Source organism: Glycine soja, chromosome 9, assembly GCF_004193775.1.
Source record: "Glycine soja cultivar W05 chromosome 9, ASM419377v2, whole genome shotgun sequence".
Classification (NCBI taxonomy): domain Eukaryota; kingdom Viridiplantae; phylum Streptophyta; class Magnoliopsida; order Fabales; family Fabaceae; genus Glycine; species Glycine soja.
The window spans coordinates 10,021,154-10,044,213 of record NC_041010.1 but is presented as its reverse complement, the minus strand read 5'-3'; the positions used below and the strand labels follow the sequence as shown (position 1 = coordinate 10,044,213).

At 39.6% G+C, this 23,060-nt stretch overlaps 1 protein-coding gene across 2 annotated transcripts in view; it reads left to right on the top strand.

Moving 5' to 3' along the window:
* LOC114367801 (187-kDa microtubule-associated protein AIR9-like) overlaps positions 1-23,060 on the top strand; it is a 93,631-nt gene that overhangs the window by 51,854 nt on the left and 18,717 nt on the right. The window contains exons 20-28 of one of the 2 annotated variants that reach the window (XM_028324998.1): positions 1,769-1,934; positions 11,894-12,012; positions 17,947-18,115; positions 18,256-18,340; positions 18,443-18,516; positions 18,598-18,720; positions 19,668-19,860; positions 19,947-20,068; positions 20,365-20,572. In XM_028324998.1, the coding sequence (XP_028180799.1) occupies positions 1,769-1,934; positions 11,894-12,012; positions 17,947-18,115; positions 18,256-18,340; positions 18,443-18,516; positions 18,598-18,720; positions 19,668-19,860; positions 19,947-20,068; positions 20,365-20,572 (1,259 nt within the window). The remainder of the gene's footprint in view (positions 1-1,768; positions 1,935-11,893; positions 12,013-17,946; positions 18,116-18,255; positions 18,341-18,442; positions 18,517-18,597; positions 18,721-19,667; positions 19,861-19,946; positions 20,069-20,364; positions 20,573-23,060) is intronic. The other variant, XM_028324999.1, reaches the window with a different exon arrangement.

Sequence of the window (23,060 nt, the reverse complement as noted above, 5' to 3'; positions counted from 1 at the left end):
TCCAAGGATGAGACAAGAGTTCTATTCATGAGATTGGACCGAATACCCTCAAAGTTAGATCTCAATTTTGTAAGAAATTAATCTGTTTTTGTAGTCTCATGAACTTGTTGTACTGCAATTTGAGTTTCATTTGACAAATCTTCATAGATAATGTCAGTGTATTCAATTCAACAATTCATGAACTGAGAATAAAATTTAGAAATTAAGAGACTATACTGTTTAAATATGGCAATTTCATGTTCTAGTTGGAACCTTCTGATAGTATTATTCTGGCTATAAATCTTCTTGAGATAGGCCCACATCTTGGCCGCAGTGTTGAATGGTCAGAGATTGAGAACAATATGGGGATCAATAGAGCTTATGATCCTTGCCATGACTTGGGCGTTCCTGACTTCCCACACAACATATTCTTTCGGCTGGTTTTCTTTGTTAGGAGCAGAATTGGTGTCGTCAACATGACCTCAAAGGTTCTTACCTTTGACAAATATTTGGAACTGGAATGCCCAAGCAGGATGGTTCTTGCCATTAAGGCGAATGAATAAGACATCATACTTGTCACTAGACATAAGGCTAAGGGAAAAAAGGGTAATCACAAGAGAGAAATGACAAAAGGACAAGGAGCAAGAACTGGATAGGCTTGCAAAACTAAGGCTAGAAATTTGGGAGATAATTATGATAGAATTGCAACCTAGATTGATATCATATTAGACTAAGAAAGTTGCAGATGAAAAATTGTGTTCTCCTGTGAAGAATTCTGCATTAAATAGTGCTCGTACAATTTGATTTCTACATCTGTGCATTAAATAGTCAATCTGTAATAAATGTTATCCTATTGTTGGGATAACTAATTAAGGAGATAATTACGCTTGTATAATAATGTAAAATCTGCTATTTTGAATGGCCAACAAATCTGTGCTAATATTAATAAATATTCTGCAATTTGTGTCAATTAATAACTAGTATTTTGCTGATCAATTCCATTGACACAAACCTTATCTTAGCAACAACGTAAAATTTTGCTCATGTATGGTACTTTACAAAATATGCACTAAAACTCAACGGTGATTTCCTGAGAACGGCCTGATTTGCCTTTTGAGCTAAATATAATTATCAACTAAGCATTGTATTTCTATTCACTATACCAGCCCTACCATTTTTGTTATGTACACTAGAATATTTGACGTTTAGTGATTGCTTTTTGAGTTAATTTCTACTAAAGCTTAATAATGATCTTTTTCTTATGCATTTGCTTGAATTAGTAATATTTTTTTTGAACTCCTACAATAAAAATAAATGCATCGTCATCTTGAAATGATAAGAAAACATATTTAATAAAAAAGTAAATATGTAAACACATATTTTGTGCCTTAGAAGTGATTACTGATTAATGTTAACCACATCGGTAGTTGTATACAATCATAATCCTTTATTTTTACTTGTGAAGTAAAGTTAACCATTAATCACGTGTATTGGTGGATGCTGGTTGTAAAATTCCCGAGTGGGCGTTCAGCGTTTTCATATTGATTGAGTGAAAGCTCCTTAATATACTTTATGGGTTGTCTCGTGTTTTACTTCATTTTAGCCCTTGTTTTTGTTGCATTTAGTGGAAGATAATAAAATGCATCGACTATTGAAAAATTTAATCAAGCACAAGGGGTCGGAAAATGGGTGCAGATTTGACCTACTGAAATAAATAGAAAAATATTCCTATTAGTGACAAAAATTTCCTTTAAATTGAAATTTTATGCTTGTCTTCTGGTATGTGCAGGTTGAAGGTGATTCGGGTTCTTTGATACCGGGGGTCTCAGGGCTGCAGTATCGCATTACCAAAGAAGCCATTGGAAAATTCATTTCATTCCAGTGTACTCCAGTACGTGATGACGGTGTTGTAGGTGACCTAAGAATTCTCATGGGCCAGGAGCGCGTTCGCCCTGGTAAAACATTTATGGGACTACGCTGCAGAATATGAATTCATATTTGGTCTATTTTTTAATAATATATAAAGAAATTCGCATTAATGAAGGAAGGCATTTACATTGAATTAGGAACATGAGTTGGCCTCTGTTTAGATAAACTTTTTAACAAGCATTTATAGGAGAACAGAATTAAAAGGTAAAATCAATTAAGCTTTAAATTTAACTTATGGATAAAATCCGCTTTTGGAAAAGCTAAACAAAGATAACTTCTATAACTTAGCATACATAAGCTAATTTCAACTTATGGGACTTATGGAGAAGCTTAATTTATCATCTTATTTTCTTCTATACATGCTTATTGTTATTGGGAATTTTATCCAAGCAGGCCTTACTAATTAGGTAGACATGTCCAGTACTCTTTAAAATTTCTGAATAATTTACACAAAAGCTGCCATGCTACCTTGCGAAAAAAACTGAGGTAGTCATTCATTTATTTCAGAGCTATTGAGAAAGAGGCAATGAAAATCGTGTCTCAATTACACTGTGGAGGATAATGCATATACTGTGGGTCTTGAATACAAGGATTTGTAGTTACTATAATTACATAATAAGGTAGTCAAACTTGAGAGTCTTACCTACACTGGTGGAGGGTTTGTGGACTCAACATGTAATTAAAAGTGTGTTTCCATCAAACTCGAGACAACATTTCATACAACACTCATATGCTCAGGTGGATGGCATAAGGGTCAAGAGATGGCAATGTTGGTGGATGGCTGTAGTTTGGTCCATTTGGCAGATGCAAAACAGAGTTATCTTCTCCAATGCACTTTTCAATGGCAACAAGTTGCTCGATGATGCTATATTCTTAATATGGACTTGGCTAAGAAACGTGGAGAAAGATTTCACCATTCATTTTAATCAATGGTCAAGTCAAATTCGACAAGGATTTTTGTATTAGTAGGGGGTAGCTTTTCTTGAATTTCTAGCAGTTGTTCTACTTATGTAGCCATATTTTGGTTCCTAATCAAACTGTGTATGGCATTCTACTTATGTACATAGTACCTCTGGTACTTGTATCTATTCAGAAATATATATATATATATATATATATATATATATAATTATTTTTGCTGATAAAAAAAAATGTAATTATTTACTTAGTATTAAAAAACCCACTGTTGATGTTCTCATAATGAATATTTTATTTTCTTAATGAAACACACTGGTTAACTATAGTGGCAGATTCGCAATTTTGATGTTCTCAATTCTCAATGATTGCTGTAAGTTCTGAAAAAAAGAAGAATAAGAACAAAGGAACCTTGTTCGCCTTGAGGCCAAAGGATACCTTGCTCACAATATTCTGTTTCAGATTGGCTGCCAAGCAATGAAGTAGTTGCAGCCTTTTCACAACCAAGCAAGTAAGTATTGAGAAAAACTCAAGTCTCGCATTAGTTAGAGATAGTGCCAAGATAAAATATATATAGTAGAGGGTAACCCTCACCTTATGAGCTAGCTTTTGGGATTGAGTTAGGTTTAAACACACAATCTAAGATGGTATCAAAGTCTATCCTAGATCCATTCAAAGGGTCACCCGCCGTGTTATTCACACACTAAGCCCTGGGCGTGAGAGGGTGTTTGAAGTCCCACATTAGTTAAAAATAGTGTCAAGATAGAGTATATAAATGGAGGGCAACTCTCATCCTATGTAAGTAACCAAGCTGTCAGATTTGTCACCCAGATCGCAGGGATTGATCTTGAAGGGATGGGTTGAAGCACATGAGTGGGTTGTTGGAGGAGAGATTGGTATTGCCATTGTCTAGTTAGAGAAATAAATGCACAATGGCCACTGGTTAGATGCTAATTGTGAAGGCATAGAATGCTGAAAATAGTTTCATGGAAAGAGGAATTGAGGAAGTAATCATAGGACTAAAACAAATTAAGTAATTAACAAAATGGGAAAAAGCCTACAAAATAGTTTTATTTTTGGGTATTAGATGATTTGACACAAATTGAGAGATGAGAAAGGTAGAGAGAAACAGAGAGTGGGTGAGGGAGCGAAATAGAGCGTGGGTGAGAGAAGGATCCCGTCGCAACTACGTTGGAAATGGGTACGACCATCAAGCTGCGGTGGCAATGTTGGCACGTCGAAGGGAAGGTGAAAGAAAAAATTGGAGGGACGCAACGGGCGTTTCGTCCTTTTACTTCACACAATTTTCGGAGAAAATGAAGTAAAAAGATGTGGTTCGAGTTTAAGAAATGGGGAGATGTGAGAGAGGTCTTCATTGCAAAAAATAGAAACAGGAGTGACTGGAGGTATGGCTTTGTTCGATTCAAAGGAGTGGGTGATGTGGGGAAGCTTGAATGACAACTGGACAACTTGATTGTTGGTGGTCTGAAACTACATGTCAACCTCTCGAACCTGGCAGTGTTTGATAGATTGGAAGATGAACTCGTGTGGGATAGAGAAGATATTACGCCAAAGTACATAGGGGATGACATGGTGCTTCTAGTGGGGCTCACTGATACCAGAGCTAAAGCAATGCATGAGTATAGATGAGAATGGAACGTCCCTATTCCATATGCTGGAGAAGTGGAATCCGAGCTTGTGGACTGGCTACAGATTGGTCTGCATCCTTTGCTGGGGAATCCTATTACACACATGGGACCTGGAGAACATTAAGAGTATCTCGTCGGCGGTAGGGGAAGTGGTGGAGCTGGATGATAATGCTGAAGAACTTAAGCGTTTGGACAGGGCAAGGGTGTTAATCAAAACACCATGGCATCCTACAATTCAACATGCGGTAGCAGTTACAATTAATGGGGAGGAGTACATGGTTCATATAGTAGAGGAGACATGCTACAACCCCTGCAGGTGCAAATGCCTTAAGGGGTGCCTGGTAGGGTCTTCGGATAAGATACTCTCCGATGAGAGTGAAATTAATGGCTGGATATGCTTTGTCGGAAGGTGAATTTCTGACGAGAGCTAAGACAGCAGACGCAGAAGGACAGCAGAATGGGGCTGGTTGCGAGATGCAATTGTCTGATGGACAATATCTCTTGTCAGGACTTGTGGGTATTACCCTTGGGTTATTGACACGAGGACCAAATCATCTCAGGTACAGAGATGAAAGTTATGGCCAAAGCAAAATAGACAAGACAGTTTTAGGTGGAAAACACAGGCTTACCCAACAGAGACAGGGTGGTGGTATGGTCACGAGGTAGACAGTAGGTAGTGGGCAAGAGGAATTGGCAGGAAGGTCTATGACAGAAAGGGGGAAGATAGGTGTGGCCTTGAAAGAGAAGGATGGGAGTAATCACAACAATGGAAATACTGAGCATGAAATGGGCCATTTGTGTTAGAAAATTTTGAAATAAAGGGGAGGGGGTCACGTAAGTACTTTGACGATGAGAAAGGTGACAATTCTTTGTTGGGTTTTGCTAAACACACCTGTGCTGAAATAAAAGAAGGGGAAAATAATAGTTTGAAATCCAAACTAAATGGGCCAACCCACATTTGGAAGGTTTACTCACGAAATAAATGGTGCAAAAAACACATCGGCCATAACAAAATAGATGAGTCCAATGTTGGTAAATTAACAAAATCAAATAGCAATGAACAAAAGCAGGCCAACAGTGTTTCAGGTAAACATGACATCTCTCCACCAGTGATGAGGGGCAGTAGACTGAAGGAAGTTTCTGGTTGGGAGGAATAGAATTTTGAACAGTAGGAAGTAGAGGGTTTAACATTAGCCCCAAGTCCTACAATTTGTGAACAGGTAAAGGAAGCAACATTGAACTAGGCCATGACAAAAAATTTGGGAGTAACATGTGGCAAAGAGGAGGACTCAATGGTGTCTAAGTTGATTAATATGGAAGAAAGGGATAAGGAAGAGGCTCAAAGGTTGAGAAATAGGGAGGGTGACTGATGCAAATCATAACCTACAACATAAGGGGTCTGGGGAGGGGGGTAAAGTGGGCAGCAATTAGAAAATTGGTAAAAAAAGAAAGAATAAATATTTTGTGCTTACAAGTGACTAAGAAGGAGCAATTAGATAAGACTGTATGTCAAGCCTTGTGGGGTGACTCAGATGTTGGTTGGGAATTACAGCTAGCATGCAATAGTGCTGGAGGATTATTATGCCTCTGGAGTGAACAAACCTTCAAACTGGAGAAGAAGTTCAATGGATGTGGTTTCATTTATTTAGAAGGCATTTGGGTTGCTGATGGTTCAAAAGTAAATATAGTGAACATCTGTTTGTCATGTGATGTGGTTCTGAAGAGAAACTTGTGGGAACAAATTAGACAGCTGAGAAATGCAAATTTGGGAGGTTTATGGTGCATACTAGGTGACTTTAACAATATCAGAAGATCATCAGAAAGGGTAGGCCTTTGTCATAGGAGGCAGGATGAGAGGATTGTGAAGGAATTCAATGACTGGATTGCAGGCGTAGAGGTTGAAGATGTGCCTTGTGTAGGGAGAAAATTCACCTGGTATAGACCAAATGGGACAGCTAGAAGTAGATTGTATAGAATTTTTGTATCTGCTGAATGGTTTAATAAATCAAGGAAGTACTCAATTTATATTGGAGTGGAATTTCTCAAATCATTGCCCAATCCTGCTTAGATCTTCAAGTGTGGACTTGGGCCTAAAGCTTTTTCGGGTTTTGGACTGCTGGTTTCAAGACAAATCATTCAGAAAAGTGGTTTGAGAATGTTGGACAGAAAACTCTATAAGGGGTTAGGGGGGCTTTGTGTTAAAAGAAAAAATTAAGAGAATTAAGCTGAGGCTGAAAGCTTGGAACAAGGACCAGTTTGAGGACACTCAGAAGATGTTAAGAAGTATTGAGATGGAGTTGAACAAGCTGAAAATGGAAGGGGATGAAAGACAACTGAATGATCAAGAATTAAAGTTGCAAAAACAAGTGCAGGAGGACTTGTGGGTAGCGGTTCATTCTCATGAATCCTTATTAATATAGATGACAAGGATTAGATGGATCAAGGAAGGGGACTGCAATTCTTGCTTCTTCAATCTGATAGTAAACTATAATCGCAAACACAATATGATGAAAGGAATGTTTGTTGATGGGTGCTGGATTGAAGAACCTAGCAAGATCAAAGAGGAAATTTGATTGTTCTTCAAGAGATTTGAGAAGTCTGAGTGGGAGAGACCTGGATTAGATGAGGTCAGATTTCAAGTCATTGGCTAGCAGCAAAATGAACTTTTGGTTAGATTTCAAGTTTATCAAGGAATTCTGGGATGTGATCAAACCTGATGTGCTCCATTTTTTGGACGAATTCTATGCCGAAGGGAAGCTATGCTTCTTTCTTAACACTGATCCCTAAGGTTCATGATCCCCAGAACCTCAATGAGTATAGACCTATCTCACTAATAGGTAGCATTTACAAAATTGTGGTTAAGCTGTTAGCAAAAAGGCTGAAGAGGGTGATGCCAATCATTATAGATGAGTGACAATCCACCTTCATAGAGGGCAGACATATATTGCACAGTGTTCTTATTGCTAATGAAGCGGTTGAGAAAGCAAAAGGATGTAACAAGTCTTACCTGGTGTTCAAAGTTAACTATAAAAAAGGCTTATGACTTAATAAGTTGGGGTTTTCTGCTATATATGTTGAGGAGGATGGATTTCTGCTCTAGATGGATTAATTGGAAGCCCCTTGGCTGAGTTCACTCCTCAAAGAGGACTTAGACAAGGAGATCCACTAGCCCCACTTCTATTTAATATTGTTGCAAAAGGATTAAATGGTCTGATGAGAGAAGCAACAGAGAAAAATTTGTTTGAAGGTTTCTCAGTTGGAAGAAATAAGGTGGAACTCAGTCTCTTACAGTATGTAGATGATACGATTTTATTTGGGGTAGCATCGATGAAAAATGTTAGAGCAATCAAGGTGATATTGAGGAGTTTTGAGTTGGTATCAGGGCTAAAGATTAACTTTGCAAAAAGTAGCTTTGGGACGATTGGGATGTCTGAGCAATGGATGAAAAGTGTTGCGAGTTATTTAAATTGTAGATTGTTGTCTGTACCTTTTTCATACTTGGGTATCCCGATTGGGGAAAACCTAAGACATAGTGCGACTTGGGATCCTATTGTCAGAAAGTGAGAGAAAATTGACAAAATGGAAATAAAAGTATCTTTCCTTTGGGGGTAGGATAGCCTCATAAAGTCAGTCCTGACCTCGATTCCTATTTTCTTCTTTTCTTTTTTCAGGGTTCCGAAAAAAGTGGTGGACATGTTGGTGAGGTTACAATGATGATTCTTGTGGGGAGGAGACCTGGAGCAAAAGGGTTTGTGAATGAGGGACTTGATGAAATTCAACTATGATGATTCTTGGTAAATGGCGGTGAAACTTATTCCATCACCAAGGACAATCGTGGGCTCGAGTTTTGGAATAAAAATATGGAGGATGGAGGAACTTGAATGGGTCAAGAAGGAGCAACATAGAATCCTTATGGTGGAAGGACCTTAGTTTCATTTATCATTTGACTAGGGAGGGGTGCTAGTTCAAAAAAGGGATAGAATGGAGGGTTGGGTGTGGATCAAGGGTGAGGTTCTGGGAGGTGGGTGGAAGGAAGATGGTATTCCGCTGATGGAGAAGTATCCTAGACTCTACCTCATTTCTCATCAGCAAAAGCAGTACATCTAGCAGTGGGAATGATCTCAAATGTATGCTGGGAGTGGAACTTGCAGTGGAGGAGATTCCTTTTCGAAGTTGAAAAGGAAATGGTTGCTAAGTTTATGGACGAAATTGATGATCTCATGGTACATACTCACCGATCTGATAATTGGGTTTGGAAGGGAGATTCAAGCGGGACGTATATAGTCGAGAATGCGTACATGTTGCTTGACAAGGGATTCGACAGATGAGAATCAGCATGGAGTCTATAGTGAATTGTGGAAACTCAAAATCCCAAGCAAAGCCTCTTTCTATGCTTGGAGATTAATCCAGGACAGATTACCAACAAAGATTAACTTACGTAGGAGGAACGTGGAAGTTATATGCCCATTCTGCAGAAATAATGAAGAGGATGCAACACACTTATTCTTCAACTGTCATTAAGTTTTGCCACTTTTGTGGGAATCGATGTCTTGGATAAACATGGTGGGAGTATTCCTGCGAAGTCTAAGACATCACTTCCTCCAACATTCCTTCAGCAGGTTTTCTGGTATTAGGTTGCAATGCTGGCAGATTTGGTGGATCTCCCTCACATGGTGTATTTGGCTCCATAGAAATAGGATCGTGTTCTCAAATGACAGTTTCAACAAAAACAAACTGATGGAGGATGCTCTATTTTTTTGCTGGACAGGGCTCAAAAACCTGAAAAAAGGATTTGACATACCTTTCCACTACTGGTCCAGTAATATCAGGGATGGATTTTGTAAGCAGGGGGGATTAGCATGTAGATAATGGGTTGTATTGTGCAAAATATACAGTCAGATTTATGGTTACTTAATTCTTTCTATTCAGCTTGTATTAGGACACCATATTTCTGCATATTTTGGTGTTGTTTTGTAAATACAACAGTATCCCTTGCACTGGTTTTCTAATTATGAAGGGATACAGCTGGACAGATGGAAAGGGTGGTGGTTAGCACTGACATGGTCTATTTGGAAGCATAGAAATAGTATAGTTTTCTCCAATTCTGCCTTTAATGCAAACAAATTGGTAGATGATGCAGTGTTTCTGTTATGGACTTGGCTCAAAAACTTAGAGAAGGATTTCACCACCCACTATAATCAGTGGTCATCAAACCTAAGTGAAGGATTTCTTCGTAGATGAGGATTCGAATTTAGGCTTATTAATTGTACTAGTCTTACTATATGCTTATTCTGGTTCATCAACCAATCTGTTATGGTGTTGAACTAGACCAGAAATGTAGTTTGTATTTTAGTACCTCTGGTACTTGTTAATATATATATATTATTTTGGCTGATAAAAAAAATATATATATAATATATTAATACTTTTGCTGATCAAAAAAATAAAATTGTGTTATTTTTTGCCTTTTATTGTTTGTGGCTTCACCTGAGTGTACTTGAAGCAAACTCGTTGAATTAGGTGTGGACTTGAAAGTTTGACCAATTTTGTACAATTCCAATCGAGTCTACCTGAGTTTGATAAGGTCCAATTTTCCTAGTGGGACAGCACATATTTTTTACCCTGGACTCGCAAACTTGCCCAAGTTTTGTGAGTATGACAATCATGTATAGAACATATTTAGCCGATACCCATTCCTTTTGGTGGTCTGATTTGAAGTCTGTAATGCATCACAGCAGCATGGCTGAGGTCTTAAAACAGTTCCAGTGGAAATTGGACAGTGGCGACCAAATATTATTTTGGGAAGACTCTTGGGTGGGTGATGGAATAACTCTTAGAGAAAAATATCCTGAATTGTATCAAATATCCTCTCACAAACTTCTGTTAGTGGGAAGCATGGGGTCCTTTGGAGAAGAAGGTTGGCAGTGGGAATTCTCATGGAGAAGAAACCTTTTTGACAATGAGCAGGGAAGTGCCTCAGAATTTATCGAACAGGTCACAGCTCTAAGCCCTAATGAAGCTTTGAAGGCTCATTGGGTGTGGGGTGCTGATCCAAAAGGAATCTTTACCACAACCACTGCATACCTTTGTATTAAAGGTGATCAGCCAACAGCCTACCTAAATCGTGGATTCAGACAGTTGTGGGAAGTCAAAGTACCTTCGAGAGCCCTATCCTTTGCTTGGAGACTACTTTGGGATAGGTTACCGACAAAGGAAAATTTAACTAGAAGGCAAGTTGTTATCGACAGTGATCTCTGCACCTTCTGCCAAAGTCAAGTTGAATCTGCCTCCCACCTTTTTTTCACATGCAAAAAAATTATGCCATTGTGGTGGGAGTTCAACTCTTGGGTCAAGGAAGACAGAGTCTTGCATTGTAGGTCTGGGGACAACTTCACTCAGCACTTCTCCTTGGCTGCTTCGAGGGCTTCTAATAGAAAGTGGAAGATTTGGTGGATAGCAGCAACAGTAGCTATCTGGAATGCTAGAAATGATATGATCTTTAAAAATCAACCGTTTGTTATCTCTAAGTTGGTGGATAATGCAATCTTTCTCACCTGGTCTTGGTTGAGGGGGTGGGAGAAGGACTTTGCTGTTCCTTTTCAGCAATGGTCCTCATCCATGTCTCTTGTCTTTATTTAGTGTGGGATGGTTGGCTGGGTTCTGTAGTTTTACTTGTTGGGGTGGTAATTTGTTGTCTATGTTTTCTAGTCTCAGGAAATGGCATCCTATATGTATCTTTGTAGTACCTCTGGTACTATTCATATCTAATATATAAATACTTTTGGCCGTTCAAAAAAAAAATTTAGCCGATAGTTACCCTATTTACATTATTTCTAGTGAGTTTTTAAAGCACAATGCTAAAATTGGGAAAATGACTCTAGGTTTGTTAGTCTGTGCAAGTCAACAGAGTTAATCCTAATATATCAAATTCCAATGTCCAAACGAAAGTATTGTCCATCAAGGGAGCTTAGACCTCGAAAAAAGCATCTTGAATGATCTAAGATCCAAATACAAGATTAAGTGCATGAATTTGAGTATTATTAGCGGTTAGTCAGTTACTGACTTGGAGATGATTAGGGATTATGTCTAATTTAAACAATATTTCTCATGTAGTTAATATAGTATGTAGTGTAATTGTGTAAATATATATTTGTTTTGACTTATTAGTCACATGGTTTTCTTCTCAAACATTCTAATTGTAAATTATTATCTGTAAAACATAAATAAGAATATGATACTCTGAACTCTCGAATCTCACTGAATGATTTCATCCACACTGTATGATTGATAATAGTAATGGATAAGATTTGCTTAACTTTTTTGGTTGCACGAGTTATTGATGCATTTTTGCTTTATCTAAGGTCATTTTATTTGCTATATATTTTGATTCTCATTTAGTGAAGTTTTTTCTTGGTGATCAGGAAGCCCAAGATTGCTTTCTTTACACATAGTAGGAAATGCTGTTGAAGGAACGATTCTAAGAATTGAAAAGAAGTATTGGGGTGGTGAAGAGGGAGATTCAGTTTACCGCTGGCTTAGGGTACTTGTAACCTCAACTTTTTGTTGTCAAAGTCTTTTTGATATGAATTTAAGTTTTAATTATGATTAAAGTCTTAGGTTTTACTTTGTGAATGTTTGAACTAGTATGGTATTGTATTTTTTTTTTTATCAGCAAAGATAAGTTATATTTATATAATAAAGAAGTACCAGAGGTACTGATTACAGTATAAGTCAACATAAAAATGGTTCCTCAATCAGGCAGCATAAGTCTGATTGGGAACCAAAATATGGGAAGAAAAGTATACATATGTTTTGATCCCAAATGTAACCCCTACTACTGCAAAAAATGATGTCTGAAGTTACTAGACCATTGATTAAAATGCAATGTAAAATCCTTCTCCAAATTATGAAGCCAAGTCCACATCAGAAAAGTCGCGTCTTCGACCAATTTGTTTCCATCGAAAGTCGCTCCGGAGAATAAAATTCAGTTTCGTAGTTGCCAAGTGGACCTGGTGATAGCCAACCACCAATATTGCCACCTCCTATTCCTACTGCCTTCAGCCTGCAAAAAGGAGAACTGCATGAATAGATGTTTTGTACTCAATGGCATGACACCTTTGAAATTTATCCAAGACATTGATTCCCACCATAAAGGTTGGATCTTAATGCAATGGATAAAAAGGTGGGATGCATCCTCCTCCATCCTTCTACAAAAGGGGCAAGTCATATCCAAAATCTGCACTTGTCTAGCCCGCAAGTTTGACTTTGTGGGTAGCTTGTCCCTAAGTAGCCTCCAAGCAAAAACTGCTATCTTACTTGGAATCCTAATTTTCCATAACACCTCAAAACATTCCTCTATACTCTCCTTTGCTGCCTCCTCCCATAACACTTCATAAGCACTTTGAGTAGAGTAAATACCCAACTGATCTGCTGCCCATTCCCAACTATCAGCTCCATGATTGTGAATAGATGCCTTCAACTTCAGAGAGGAAAGTGATGGCCAATTGGATTTCACTATCAAATAGCGGTCTTCTCCAATTAAAACGCCATTCCCATGCCGAGTTAATATGCTCCCCCACTTGTCCAATAAGCTGTTGTTGTTGAGAAGAAATCAAGTATAACCTAGGATACTTTTCAGCTAGAGATTCTTCATGACAAATCCACCTATCCTCCCAAAATTTTACCTTATCCCCAGCTTCTACCTTCCATTTGAGTTGCTGTTGTAAGCTCTTACCATGGTGTGAATGCTGAATGGCTCTTTTTAAGTCCCTCCACCATATTGACTGCAGGTTGGCGCTTCCCTCTTCATTTAAACCCCTCCATCCCCCATATTTAGCCTCCAAAACTGCAACCCATAAAGTCCCTTGGTGCTGCATAAGATTCCACATCCATTTACCGAGAAGGGCCAGATTAAAAGTCTGTATATCTTTGATGCCTAGACCCCCTTTGTGTTTGGGTAGGCACACTTTCTCCCACGATATCCAAGCAATCTTCTTGTTGTCATGTCCCCCTCCCCGAAGAAATCTCCGTTGTAATTTGGTTAATTTGTTGATAACTGATTGTGGTACCCTGAAAAATGAAAGTAATAAATAGGAATAGATGTAAGTACTGATTGAATAAGTGTTATTCTCCCCCCAAAAGAGATAAATCTCTGCTTCCACCTAGCTAGTCTTCTTTCACATTTTTGAATAATGGGTTCCCACACACGAGCTCGCCTCGGATTAGCCCCTATAGGTATGCCGAGATAGACAAAAGCAAGAACCAGCTGACTGCAGTTCAAATAATTAGCTGCCCTTTGCTTCCATTGACATTCATGCCAAAAGCACCGAAGCAACTCTTAGCAAAATTGATTTTTAAACCAGAAACCAATTCGAAAGTTCTTAGGATAGCTTTAATAGCTTTTAGATTATCCATAGAAGCCTCCCCAAAAAAGATAGTGTCATCCGCATATTGCAATATGCTAATGGTCACATCATTGCCTCCAACACTTAAACCTTTGTACAGATTAGCCTCCACAGCTGTCCTCATCAAACCATTCAAGGCTTCAACAACCACATTGAATAAAAATGGAGCTAGAGGGTCTCCTTGTCTAAGGCCCCTTTTGGGTATGAATTCTGATGTGGGGCTGCCATTTATCAAGACTGAAATTGAGGCAGATTTCAAACATCCCTCCATTCAGCTTATCCATTTAGAGTTAAATCCTGATCTGTTCAACATATAAATCAGAAAATCCCATGACACCGAATCATATGCCTTCTCAAAGTCAACTTTGAAGATGCAGCAAGGTTTGGTGCTCCTTTTAGCTTCATCAATCACTTCATTAGCTATAAGTACACTTTGAAGTAAGTGTCTTCCTTCAATGAACGCAGATTGCGCTTCGTTAATGATAGTAGGCAGCACTCTCTTCAATCTCTTAGCCAATAGCTTTGCCACGATCTTATACATACAGCCTATAAGAGATATAGGTCTGTAATCATTCAAATATTGCGGGTCAGCCACCTTAGGAATTAAGGCTAGGAAGGATGCATTGCATCCCCTAGGGAAAACACTATTGACATGAAATTCATCTAAAAACCGGAGGATGTTAGGTTTGATCAGCTGCCAAAACTTCTTGATGAATTTGAAGTTAAGTCCATCAGGCCCCGGGCTCTTGTCACTACCACAATCCCAAACTGCCATCCTCACTTCCTCCTCCGAAAAAGGTGCCACTAGCAAGCTGTTCTGCTGTTGGGTGATGGTTTGAAAAGTAATGCCATCCAATTTGGGCCTATGAAGATCTGATTCACTGAATCTTTGTGAAAAGAAAGCCTTAGCTTCCTCCCTCACTTTATGAGGTTCAGCTGTCCAAGCGCCATCCACCAGAACCCCTTTTAAAGAATTTTTACTCCGATTTGCATTTATCATCATATGGAAAAATCTAGAATTGCAATCTCCCTCCTTGATCCACCTTGATCTTGATTTTTGTCTCAAGATGGACTCATGAACTTGGGCTGCTGCCCAAAGCTCTTCCTGCAGCTTCTTCCTTTTCTGAACTTCTTGATGGGATAGTTGCCTTTGGCTTGTGACTTCCTCCAGCTTATTTAATTCTGATTCAATCCTTTTTACCTTAGTAAAAGTATCTCCAAAGTGTTCTCTATTCCATCTCTTCAAGCTGTTCTTTAAATTCTTAATCTTCTCTTTAAGGATATAACCTCCCCACCTTGATTGCCGATAGGATGTCCAGCTGTGACAGACAGTTTCCTTGAAAGACCTATCAAGAAGCTAGCAATCCATTATCCGAAGAGGTTTGGGGCCCCAATCAATCTCGTTAGAACGAAGAACAATTGGACAGTGATCCGAAAAATTCCTTGCAAGTGTAGCTTGAATGCTGTTAGGCCATCTATCAAGCCACTCATGAGAAAGAAGGAACCTGTCAAGTCTGCTTCTAGAGGCGCCGTTAGGTCTATACCAAGTAAACTTTCTGCCAAGCCACGGAACCTCCATAACCTCCAATTCCTCTATCCACTCATTAAATTCTCTAGAATAGCTGTCCTCAGCCAAGCTTTGGCCAGAGGTAAACCTTTCATCAGGTCTTCTTATGGAATTAAAGTCCCCCAAAATACACCACAACCCCCCAACCATTGACTGTCTCAAATGCTTTACTGTATCCCACAGGATTCTTTTACTATTTATATCACATGGTGAGTAAATAGTAACAATTGTGACTATTTGTGCTTCCTGGACCCATTCCCCAACCATTAAAATAAAGCCAGTACCACTGATTTTCCTCTGCAATCTAAAAGAATTATCACCCCACAAACAAAGAATGCCACCTGCTGAATTTATAGCTGGCAGCATTTCCCAATTTATCTCTACATGTCCCCATAAAGCCTGACACATGGCTTTGTCCACCAACTCTTTCTTTGTCTCTTGAAGACAAATCATGTCCACACCCTCCTGCTTTACCAATCTCCTTATTGCACCCCATTTCACACCCTTCCCAAGGCCTCTAACATTATAGGAAATTATTTTCATTGATGTCTGTTGCTGTCTCCCTTCTATTGGCTTCTGCCCTGTCCCTCTCCTCCATATGTTGAAACTTTTGAATAATTACCTCCTTGCTCCCCTCTCCCGTGAGGCCCAATTGTTTGGCCATGCTCCACATCTGAAGTGCTTTAGGATTATATATTTTATCAGAGTCAGTGGTTGCCTCCTTGACTCCATTGCTGACCTGTGGCTGGAATGAAGTTTCCTGGTTCTCGTTGTATGGTTCCCTTTGAAGTGTCGAAAGCTGTATGTGTTGAGGTTGTGTGAGTCCGTTATGTGCTGCAGCACCTGAGCCAGATGGAATAAAGCCCAAGGCTGGTTTCTTCTTGCACCTTCTCTGCCGGGAATATACCTGGCAAGTATTTGCATCCCCCTCTACTAATGGGTTAAGGCCCAACTTGGACCTTTTGTCACTGGGGGTAAAAATGGAATTATCCTGGTCCTTGAGTGTTACACGTGCTTCTTTTCCAGCAATAGAAGCCTCCACCTCCTTGTATTCACATGTGCCCCGTGTCATGAAGCTATCCTCAGCCCTCTCCACGTCACCCACTACTGCATTATCCCCCTTTTGACCCATTTCCAATCCGCTGGACTCTCCATGTCCTTCATTACCAATTTGGTGATAGCTCTGTAAAGTATCGTCTGTGTTAAGTGTTCTTACCCACTGCATGACCCCCTTTTTTGCGATATCTTCTGGCTTATTGGTGGCGGAAACTTGCAGAGAATTCAAATTTGGTCCATGCGTGGTTACCCACCGGTTTCCGCCATCAACCCGAGGATTGTTTTCATTGTCCAAAGGGTAACAACTAACGGTTTGACCATTGGGTAAAATGGGAGACTCCTGGTCTTCTGCTCCGGCGACGGCCTCCGCGACGACGCCATGAGGAGCGTTATGCGATTCCGAAGCCGGCAGGTGTGGCGGTTGCTGCTCCCCGTGGTTTTCGGCGCCGTCGACGATCATCGTGACTGTGCCAAGACGAGCACTGCGAGGTTCCGTTTCCGGCACGAGTGACGCATTATCCCCAAGACCCCAGTTAGTAAACGAAGAGCTATCGAGGAAACTGTCATCGGAGTTAATCTCTTCCGATGACCCTCTGACGCTTCTCCCTCTCCGGAAACAATCTTGATAACTACTACAGCACTCCTCGACGACCTGAACCGTGAACTTCTCTTCTCCAATCACCACCTCCACCGTGTGTTGAATTAGAGGCCTCCATGGAGTCTTAATGAGGACCCTCGCTCTGTCCAGTCTCCTCTTCTCCTCCACTGAGTCATCTAGATCCACCAGTTCACCCATGACGGCATTGTCTTACATTTATTAATAATGACAATATTGAAATTGCATTTATGTTTCTAATTAAACTTTAAATTGCTGGTGATTTTCTTACTTTCCTTGCTCTTAGATATTTTATAAATCTTTCACTTGGTATTAGAATGTCCATAACCAACTTGTCAAGAGTTTGCTCCTTTATTGGGTTCTTACCCTATCTTTGTAGTTGTCGTTGTTAAAAGAAAAAAATAAAGTGACTATGGTGGGGCCCATGTTTTAATTACATAAATGGAGGTTATATTATATTGAGGTTCCTGAATTAAATGTTATAAAGTCTATATATATGAGTGATTTCCTCCATTTTGTAATCATAAAATTAGAAATAAAATTATCTTTAGTTTCTTCCTTTCAAATTTTTCTAGTTTCAAGTTCTAGAAACTGCCTTAATATATCATGATCTGAACTTGAAAGAGGGGTGATGCAAACATGTCTAAACTATTGTAAAATAATAAAGCAAGGCCATAGACAAAAACTTCCATGTGGTTGCCATATAATTGTGGCTTTAGTAGCACATTCCTCCATATCTTGTTTTATTGTGGTTACTGTCTTGATGCTACTATTTATAGTGGTCAGTTAAATATTTGGTTGATCGACTTACTATTTTATGGCTTTATGCAGACCAGTTCTGATGGCACAAAAAAGGAAATTGTGGGTGCCACCACTGCATCGTATATGCCCTCAATTGATGACATTGGCTCCTTTATTTCTGTTTCATGCGAGCCTGTCCGAAGCGATTGGGCTCGTGGACCCATGGTTTTGTCTGAAAAAATTGGGCCTATAATACCTGGTACTAAGCATATCTTATTTTCTTAGTGTGCTCTTGAAGCTTTATATTGTTCAAAAAGGCATACAGATTTTTTCAGACATCTATGTTTCCACGGATAGACAATTTTAATGATTCAACTATTTTTTACTCTGCAAATTTAGGTTCCCCAACTTGTCATTCTCTCGAATTCCTTGGATCAATGATAGAAGGGCAGCGCTTGAACTTTAATGCTGTGTATACTGGAGGGTCAGGATTCTGTTATCCATTGCTTATAACTTCTCTCTACTTTTAGTACTTTTAATTTTATGTTACTTTGCCTGATTAGGAAATTTGTTGCTTGCTTTTCAGGGAGCAAGGAGATTGTACCCATGAGTGGTTTAGGATAAAAGACAATGGTTTACAAGACAAAATAAGTAGCAATGGTGACCATTTTATTATTGTTTTATCAGCTAAGTGTTCTTTATTTGTGATGGCAAAAGTAAATGCTTAATGTTTATGATTAGCAGATTTTTTGGACTTGACTCTCGAGGATGTTGGTGTGTGCATTGAAATAATCTATACTCCTGTGCGCAAAGATGGAATCAGAGGAAGCCCGAAGAGCATAGTGTCTGATCTGATTTCTCCTGGTAAGATTTTTTTCCCCCCTCCTCCTTAAGACCTGTGTAATGTGTCTATCATGAGTACTGGATAGTTATGCAAAATTTCCTACAGTATACACAATGCACAGGACAAAATTTTAATGTACTTTTAAATAAAGTACAAAAATAAAACTTATTTTGTAGAGTTTTCTGCATATATAGAAATATGCATGGGGAGCTTTCTGCTGGTGTGTTGGATTATGTGAGGCAGTATATTGCATGGATTGATGGTGAATGACGATGTTTGCCCTTTGTTCTTTGGTTTCGTTATGATGCTGGAGTGCCTGGGTGGTTTCATGGAACTCCAGTAATATCCTTGTTGACCATTGTTTGTAGAGAAATAAAGCCAAAATCCAAGCTGTTATTTTTGCAAAGCCTTGCCATTAGTCATGATTTTAGGTTGGTGAAAGTGGATGGCATGGCCAAGATAGTTTCTGATGTTAATTTTTTTGATTAATGGAAATGCAATGCAAGCCTTGATAATCCCTGCATTTATGGTTTTAGCTTGGTAACCACTCTGCAGCAGTTTTGATCAGAGAGGGGTTTGATGTAGTGACGAGGTGGGTCGGTTATTCTTGGTTTTTGTTTGGTAGTATTTAACATGGGACAAAAAGTTGTCCTTTAGTTTCCTGAGTAACAGAATGAGTTTTCTCTTGTACTACATCCTTTCTATTATGCTGTTCCATAAGGCCAAAACCATTTTTAAAATCAAACTTAGAACAATTGTCTTTGTGCCCCAGCCCTTTACTTTCTAGCCCACATCCTATAAATAATTAAATATAGTGTTTTCTTCTTTGTTATATGATTTCTCATAATGCCTCTCGTTTCTCTGTATTTCAACAGTTTGTTTGAGGTATAATTTTTATTTATTAAATTCTATTATGTTTTGTGAGATAGTTATAATGTAATTTTTCTTTATTATCCCCTTTGCACAGCGGATCCTAAGGGAATGGAACTTGTAATTCCTGACTGTTGTGAAGACAGAGAGCTTATACCATTGAGAAAATATTTTGGTGGACATGAAGGGGTTGGAGAGTATATTTGGTATCAGACAAAGCATAAACTTGAAGGATCTGAACTACTAGATATATCTAATGCTTCTGATGTTGTAATATGTGGGACGGAGCTGTAAGTACTGATATACTGTTCATGCTTTCTATGAGAAACTGTACCTGTAGTTGAGGATTTTGTGATTATTTTCCTTGTTATGGCAGAACATATAAACCATTACTTAAAGATGTTGGAGATTATTTGGCTCTGTATTGGGTGCCTACTCGTGCAGATGGAAAATGTGGGGAGCCATTGATTGCAATCTGCAGTACCCCAGTTTCCCCTGGTAGCTCTATATGGTTCTTTGCTGGAAGTTCATTATTCACTGTCTGATGATAGCTTTTCATCACATGGATTGAAAATTATTTTGTTGTGGGTAGTGTGCAGTGTGCACAGCTTGGCACCTATACATCTTATGCAGGGTGTGCTCACTGTAATTTGCTGTATCTGGCTATCTTTGCATGCAATAAGCTTCATTATGTTTTAGATTTTCATATCTTCTAAACTATGTTTGCCTTACTGGCATCTAATATGTGTGGTATTTAGCACATTTTATTGTCTCACTCCTTTAATAATTTGCAGCTCCTCCAGTAGTTTCTAATGTATGCGTGAAAGAGTTGTCGTCGGGAATTTATTCTGGAGAAGGTGAATATTTTGGTGGACATGAAGGAGAAAGTCTCTTTAGCTGGTATAGAGAAAATAATGAAGGAACCATTGAACTGATTATTGGGGGAAATTCTAAAATCTATGAAGTTACTGATTCAGATTACAATTGTCATTTGTTGTTTGGGTAATTATTCTATTTTATCTTTCAGCCTTTTATGTTTGACCTTGAAGATAGTGTTTGGGATGCCATGTTAAACATGTTAGCTTGTCTAACTTCAACTTGAAAGTGTGAAAGAAGAAATGATTTTTCATCTTTTAAGTCCTTGTTGCTTTATATTTTTATAAATTATTATGTGAACATGAAGGAAAAGAAGAATACTGCCTCTACTCTCAAGCGCATTTTAGTGAATTTTTCATCTCAGGTTTGATTTTGTTTTAGTATGCCACAACAGCAATGTGCTTTTGGTTTTGGGTTACATGATGAAATTGTGTGTAGAACGTTTTCGTTACATCGTTTTGGTGGTTAGAATCCTATGCAGAATAATTTGTAGAATTTGTTTGTACCTTCAAGTAAATGTTGACTTAACTGGATGATTAAGGAATAAGGAAGAGAATGAGTGAGAGAGAGATTGAGAGAGAGAATGAGAGACAGAGAGAGACACAGAGAGAGAACGAGAGACACAGAGGCAGAATTAACGTGTGTGAGAGAAACACTGAGAGTCACAGTAAGGGACCGAGAGTGGATAACGGTGAGGAACCGGAAGAGAGAGAGACAACGTGGATGGCAACACCCGAAGGAGGGCCTCGGACAACGCCATGGCGGACGGCGGCAACGCAGGACCGGAGAGCAACGTAACTACCACCAAGTAAACTGGCGTGACAAACCTGATGTCACGACATTTTACTTCACCAGATTCCTGGAGGACGCATCGGAGCAGCAGCTGTGGTACCATTTCAAGCAGATGGGGGACGTGAGGGAAATCTTCATCCCTAAACAACGAAACAAAGAAGGAAGAAGGTATGGGTTCATGAGGTATAAAGGAATCTCAAGCGTGAGCTACATGGAAAGAAAATTAGATAACATGATTGTTGGGGGTCTCAAGTTGCACGTGAGCATCCCAAAGTATGGGAGAGGAAAGAAGGAAAAAGAATCAACCGCGGCCAAACAAAAGGGGTATAAGGTGGGTGATATTCCGCGGTGCAACATGGCACCAGAGCAAAATTCGAAGAGATCGTACGCGAAGGTCGTCACCTCACACGTAGAGAACAAGGAAAGAAGAAGCGGTACCTTCCCCTTGACGATGGCACGTGGGAGAACCCATTCTCACCTTAGACTTGAGATTTCGGAGGAGACAAAGAAAAGATACGCACATACCTGGGTAGGAAGATTGAAGAGACCGCAGGTGTTCGAACGGGTTGAGGAAGAACTCTCGTGGACCCTTGGCGCAGAAGTATCATTGAAATACTTTGGAGATGACCTGGTTCTCCTTATCGGGCTCTCCGATACAAAGGCCCAGGACCTGATGAACGAAGAATCCAATCACGGCACAACTGCGTTTTACGAATTGAAGAAATGGAACCCGAAAACCAAACCAGGCAACAGATTGATTTGGGTGCAATGCTGGGGTATCCCTTTAGTGGCATGGAGTATTGAACAAATGCGCAAAATAGTGGCTGAATTGGGTGACTTGGTCGATGTCGACGACAACTTCGAAGACATGCAAAGGCTTGACAGAGCTCGGGTTCTGGTCAGAACCCCATGGACGCCGACAGTAGAGCACAACGTCATAGCCCATATAGATGGTGTCGACCACACAATCTCAATCGTGGAGGAGCACTGTAACGCGGGAGTAGCTTGTGCAAGGCATCATCGGAGCGTGTGGGGGTCATTGGAGGAAATCCTTTCCGACGTGGACGATACCGGCACCTTGCAATCGTGGCCGACCGATAGCTCACCGCTTTCCACCGCCTTCATCATGCATGGCGACAACTCATTCCGGCAAAGCTTGGCAAAACCCAATGGTCAAACCGGCACGGATAGTCCACTGGGTATTACCCGTAGCAGAAAGGATCATGGCCTGGGTAAAGCTATTACCCCCTCAACGGCTGAAAATGGAAAGGAGATATACCTCGAAGATGGCAACCTGGACTTACCAGCAGAAGAAATCGTGGAATTGGAAAGTCAATTCGTAGGGGCAGAACGACAGGTTATGCAAAAAGGGAAAGTTTGCCCTCAACATCTACTGGCCACCACAGGGGAGAATCAAAACGGGGAGTTTCATACCTTGGACCAAGGACTTGTGGGGGAGAATTTTCAAATATACAGCAACGGGTCTCTGGAGAAGCTTTTTAATAAGTCACGTGACACTGTGGATTTATTTGGGCCTAATCATAATATGGGCCTTCATAGACCTACAACCCCAATGAACCAGGAAATCACTCCGCAGAAAAAACCTGCAAATACTTTGCAGGTATACTCCAGAAAAAAGGGGTTTTTAAAGAAAAGGGCCCAAGACAGGGGGAAGCAGATTAAACCAAAGACACTGGATTTTGCAGAAAAACCCAGCAATCACAACCACAATGCTGCCTCATGCACTTCGAAAGAAGTAATGGAGTCTCCAAAACAGCAGATTCTCCATCAAAGTCCTTCCTCCTCAACCAGTCCCAATAAA